This window comes from Perca fluviatilis, chromosome 1, assembly GCF_010015445.1.
Source record: "Perca fluviatilis chromosome 1, GENO_Pfluv_1.0, whole genome shotgun sequence".
In the NCBI taxonomy this organism is placed as follows: domain Eukaryota; kingdom Metazoa; phylum Chordata; class Actinopteri; order Perciformes; family Percidae; genus Perca; species Perca fluviatilis.
The window spans coordinates 26,345,248-26,351,247 of NC_053112.1; the positions used below are offsets into that span (position 1 = coordinate 26,345,248).

A 6,000-nucleotide genomic window follows, 5' to 3' on the forward strand; every position below is an offset into this window, starting at 1 on the left:
CACACACACAAAAAAAAGTATTTAGTCAGCCCCCAATTGTGCAAGTTCTCCCACTTAAAAAGATGAGAGGCCTGTAATTTTCATCATAGGTACACTTCAACTATGAGAGACAAAATGAGAGAGAAAAAAATAAAAAAAATCACATTGTAGGATTTTTAATGAATTTATTTGCAAATTATGGTAGAAAATAAGTATTTCGTCAATAACAAAAGTTCATCTCAATATTTTGTCGTATACCCTTTGTTGGAAATGACAGAGGTCAAATGTTTTCTGTAAGTCTTCACAAGGTTGTCACACACTGTTGCTGGTATTTTGGCCCATTCCTCCATGCAGATCTCCTCTAGAGGAGTGATGTTTTGGGGCTGTCGCTGGGCAACACAGACTTTCAAATCCCTCCAAAGATTTTCTATGGGGTTGACATCTGGAGACTGGCTAGGCCACTCTAGGACCTTGAAATGCTTCTTACGAAGCCACTCCTTCGTTGCCCGGGCGGTGTGTTTGGGATCATTGTCATGCTGAAAGACCCAGCCACGTTTCATCTTCAATGCCATTGCGGATAGGAGGTTTTCACTCAAAATCTCACGATACATGGCCCCATTCATTCTTTCCTTTACACGGATCAGTCGTCCTGGTCCCTTTGCAGAAAAACAGCCCCAAAGCATGATGTTTCCACCCCCATGCTTCACAGTAGGTATGGTGTTCTTTGGATGCAACTCAGCATTCTTTCTCCTCCAAACACAACGAGTTGAGTTTTTACCAAAAAGTTCTATTTTGGTTTCATCTGACCATATGACATTCTCCCAATCCTCTTCTGGATCATCCAAATGCTCTCTAGCAAACTTCAGACGGGCCCCTAACATGTACTGTCTTAAGCAGGGGTACACGTCTGGCGCTGCAGGATTTGAGTCCCTGGCGGCGTAGTGTGTTACTGATGGTAGCCTTTGTTACTTTGGTCCCAGCTCTCTGCAGGTCATTCACTAGGTCCCCCCGTGTGGTTCTGGGATTTTTGATCACCGTTCTTGTGATCATTTTGACCCCACGGGGTGAGATCTTGCGTGGAGCCCCAGATTGAGGGAGATTATCAGTGGTCTTGTATGTCTTCCATTTTCTAATAATTGCTCCCACAGTTGATTTCTTCACACCAAGCTGCTTACCTATTGCAGATTCAGTCTTCCCAGCCTGGTGCAGGTCTACAATTTTGTTTCTGGTGTCCTTTGACAGCTCTTTGGTCTTGGCCATAGTGGAGTTTGGAGTGTGACTGTTTGAGGTTGTGGACAGGTGTCTTTTATACTGATAACAAGTTCAAACAGGTAATACAAGTAACGAGTGGAGGACAGAGGAGCCTCTTAAAGAAGAAGTTACAGGTCTGTGAAAATCCTACAATGTGATTTTCTGGATTTTTTTTCTCATTTTGTCTCTCATAGTTGAAGTGTACCTATGATGAAAATTACAGGCCTCTCTCATCTTTTTAAGTGGGTTAACTTGCACAATTGGTGGCTGACTAAATACTTTTTTGCCCCACTGTGTGTGTGTGTATATATATATATATATATATATATATATATATATCTAATAACTTTCCATCGTGACTCTGACAATGTTATAGGAAAACAATGCTAAATCTACGGAGTACTCTTAATTAACTCTTAATTTCTATCAGCTAGAAGAGTCAAACAAAATATAGAATATTAAATGGCTTTAGTTATAGTTGTAATGTTACCGTTTAAACCAGGAAAAGACAATATTTACAGTTTATAATAATAATATTACCAAGGAGTTTGTGATGATCAACCAAGATTCTATGTCTACTCATAAACTGTATCTCCCAGCTCTACCTTCAAAAACCTTTTTCTCTCTCCCCTTTTTCAGTTTTCATTCTATTTTGTGTGTCTTTGACTTTCTTTGCTCTTTCTCTTTGCTCTCTCTTTCTTCATTTGCACTGTTTCCCAGACATGTCCCAACCGACTCCACCCTTCCTCCTGTTCCTCCCTGCCCTTCGTCTCCCTCTCCTTTCCTCCCTTATCATCCTTCCTCACCTTCTACTGGAGCCCAGCTCAATAAAAGAGGGTGAGAATCCAGCGTTGGTTTTCTGTTCAACTCTTGCAGTATCTCTTTTCTTTGTTTTATGTGCACTTTTGAATTGTTCAATCCTAAGTCCCCGTTCAGACAGAGAAATGCAAACATGTCACTCATTGATTGATAGTTTGAAAAGAGATGTAAGCTGTGTCTCTTCAAAAGTTGAACTATTTTCAGCCTATTTTCACTTCAGCACTTCAGTTCAAAACCTCTGTTTCTCATAAAACATGTGTCTTTCTGTGTGAAAAAGGCCTATGTTTCTTGTTTCATCTGTTTTCTTCCTCCTTTTCTCACCTTCATCTCTCCATCTCAGTCCTCTGGGTGGTCTGCGTGCTCGTCTCCACTCCTCCTCCTCTGTCCCTAATTTTCTGAAATTTTCATTTCTGGCCCCTGTCCAAGAGAATGATTGTCCTGAGCCAAAGAGCAGGTAGACACACACTTACACCGAACAGTCACGTCCATGTTAGTGTGTCCAGCATAGTTACAATCTGTGGACTTTGTTTCATGGATCACTTAAACATTTTTTATGTCTCTATATATTGATATACAGTAAAAATGTGTGTGTGTGTGTGTGTGTGTGTGTGTGTGTGTGTGTGTGTGTGTGTGTGTGTGTGTGTGTGTGTGTGTGTGTGTGTGTGTGTGTGTGTGTGTGTGTGTGTGTGTGTGTGCACAACCTACTGAATGTTTATCAGGGCATATTTGTTTGTGTTTCAGTGATGTAGCAGCTCTGTCTACACGAAGTGCAGCATATGGAGTAGGGGAAAGCCCTCTGCGCAGTCACCGCCACTCATGGAGGCAGCAGATCTTCCTACGGGTCGCTACACCTCAGAAGAACACTGAAACCAATGGTAAGAATGCAAGGCTCCCCATAAGGACTAACCAGTGGCCTTTGTAGTAAGACATTAACATTGTCTGTCAATGTCTTACTTATGTATCAGTCCTGAAGAAAGTTCAGAGTTGCCTGGCCAATTTGCTGTTTGTTTCTGTTCTTTTTTTAGTCTAAAAGGAGGCCCATTAGTGTTGATCAATGATCTGGTAACTTAGTAAGAACATAAGAAAAGTGTATTCCTTAAAAAGTAACAGTTTCCTTGTATTTAAACTGGTGACTCAGTCCCAACAAAGTATTTTACAATTAGTCCACGAAGGCAGTCATGCTGCCATATCATTTCATTACACCAACACTTGTGTTTGATGAACAAAAATCTAGAACACATTAGAGAGAAAATCTTGGTTGTGGGTTTACTAAGGATGTGTCACACTTTTTTTAGACACTAAAGAGTCATTTTTCCATCTTTACAATGCGGTCACACTGAGGTCCTGTGTTAGCAAGATGACAGAAATGCAGAGGAAAGAGGGATGTATCACAAGTTGTCTCATATAGTCAATGCAAGCATGGCATCAACCTGTGGAATTGCATGTTATGTGTCTTTTTGTAATATATTCAGAGGACAAGATACCACCTTTGCTTTTAACAGAAGAATTAGAGCAAATTTGAATGGGTAACATTAAGCTGTAGCCTACAAAGGATGCTGCATCAAATATAAAATAAACTTAACAATTATTCAGCAACAAGAACTGTGATATAGGGCTTTGTAGAAAAAAGTACATTTTTAAATTGTGCAAATTGGGTCAATACATTTGCTAATTTGGCAAAAGTATTTGGCTCAAATCCTCCATATTATTTTTAACGTGACAAATTATGGAGAGAGGGACTGCACAGCAATTTATTCCAGGAATTTGCATGTAAGAGAGTTTGATACAGTGAATCATTTTTCGATATCAGTTTATCTCACTGAGTTTTTTTCTTTTTTTTCTTACTGTCACCAACAAGTATGGCACATGTCTCTTTTAGATTACTTGCCAAACTAACAAATATACCTGCTTTGTGCACATAGTGAGTACTAGCATGTTTAGCATGTTTGTGTCTCTGGCCATGCCACTTGTGTAATCAGACATGTTCATATGCGTACACTCATGCTGCTTAAAATCCTACCAAAATATGAGCATGACCAAGACACCTTAAAACAGACATACTAGGTCCTGACGTAAAGACAGTGGTGCAGTGACAAAGCCTTTCCACTCTGTGTCACTCTTTCATTTCATGTGATGGTGCATGTGTAAGAGGAAGGGAATGAAAATAGATCACTTTACCGGAGCTCTTTCTCTACTGTATAAACTTGAATTGGCTATTCCCTATTTTGTAGGTTATCATCAATACACTCGTATTAATGTTCATTCAAGAATTTTTTATTTAACCTAAGCCACTAGCTTTGGCCAGTATGGTACCCACTGCTAATTATCTTTCCTTTTGAAATCCCAGTCTAGAAATGCATAAAACAATATTAACAGGACAAGGTAGACGTAAATATATTTCTGTTTATTTTTCTGTTATGTCCCTGAGAATTTTATTCTCAAAAAAACTTTGTTGGAATTTAAATTCCTGTGCTGAAGGAACAATATATACTTGCATAAGGGGCTCATATTTCTACATTGTTATCGGGCAGTGATTGATTGCAATGAACATGAGTTATTATGGCATCTTGTGCTTTTGGAGCTTAGAATTTTTCATTATAGAGCTTGATAGTGACCGCCCACTTTTTTCAACCTCTCCGGTTCCGGAAGTGATTTTCCCCATTGCTCCATTGACGTTTCATTAAAGTCTTATATAAAGAGTTTTAAGCCTGCAACCAAGCCAACCAACTACAAACTGAATCGTGACAATAAAACATTTGATTTGGCGCAAAAAAACATGTTGAAAATGGAAAAAAGGCAAAGGTACAAGACTTTGTACATAACGATTATAGAGTTCAGTGGTAGCAGGTCTCTAGCTGTTTGCGGTAGTAGTAAGCATTTCCATGGTAACAGCGAGCTCCACCAATCAGAGACGTCGCTGTTACGCTTAGGATTGTAAGTAGTGTAGTACTTCTCCGTGACATCGCGAATAAAACCAGTTTTTCTTAAAACAAGGTTGATTTCATACAGACTTGTGGAGATTTACAGCCCTGACAAATATTTGTGTGTGTGTTTGCCTGTGCAGACGCAGATATCATGCATGTGCTTGCATGTCTTTAGGTCCTGTGTTTTGATAATTATATGTATTGTGTGTGTGTGTGTGTGTGTGTGTGTGTGTGTGTGTGTGTGTGTGTGTGTGTGTGTGTGTGTGTGTGTGTGTGTGTGTGTGTGTGTGTGTGTGTGTGTGTGTGTGTGTGTGTGAGTGAGTGAGAGACAGAACAAGTGTTGACAGTTACGATAGTTGGGTTGGTCACACTATAGCTCCACTATAACTCCTGGATCTAACCCAGTAAAAAAGAAACAACCTCCTCGAGCGAAATACATACAGACATGTCCATACGTTACCTTTTAAGTTAGCAAAAGAGAGGTATTTCTTTATTGCACTTTATTATACCGGTGTTTATATTTTGTGTTGGAAATGTTTTTGAGTCTTTTAAACACTTCAGTTAGCTTATAGTATTTACGTTTGTTTCAATGAAATGCATTAAACTCCGGCCTGAAATGTATTAGGGTTGCAACCAACCATTATTTTCACATTGATTAATCTATTAGTTATTTTTTGAATAATCAATCATTTGGTCTATAAATGTCATAAAATAGTGAAAATAGATTCCAAGATGACCTCTTCCAATGTATTGTTTTGTCCGACCAACAGTCCAAAACCCAAATATATCCAGTTACCAATGATGTCGAACAGAGAAAAAAATGCAAATCCTCACATTTGAGAAGCTGGGTTTTTTTCTTTACATATGACTTAATCGATCAGTAAAACTGTTGTTGATAGATTTTCTGTTAATCGATTTTTTTCAAGAAAAAAAATTATAGATTAATTGACTAATTGTTGAAGTATTAGTTTCATCATTGATCATTAGTGACATTAAAAGCCTACTAAAGCAGGAGGTTGTATTAATG

General features: G+C 38.8%; 1 protein-coding gene across 8 annotated transcripts in view; it reads left to right on the forward strand.

Moving 5' to 3' along the window:
* The window catches only part of tbc1d1 (TBC1 (tre-2/USP6, BUB2, cdc16) domain family, member 1), a 52,967-nt gene that overhangs the window by 28,607 nt on the left and 18,360 nt on the right, over positions 1-6,000 (forward strand). For 6 of the 8 annotated variants that reach the window (XM_039795347.1, XM_039795339.1, XM_039795357.1 and 3 more), the window contains 3 exons: positions 1,951-2,067; positions 2,390-2,503; positions 2,791-2,924. In XM_039795347.1, the coding sequence (XP_039651281.1) occupies positions 1,951-2,067; positions 2,390-2,503; positions 2,791-2,924 (365 nt within the window). The remainder of the gene's footprint in view (positions 1-1,950; positions 2,068-2,389; positions 2,504-2,790; positions 2,925-6,000) is intronic. The other 2 variants (XM_039795374.1, XM_039795384.1) reach the window with 2 other exon arrangements.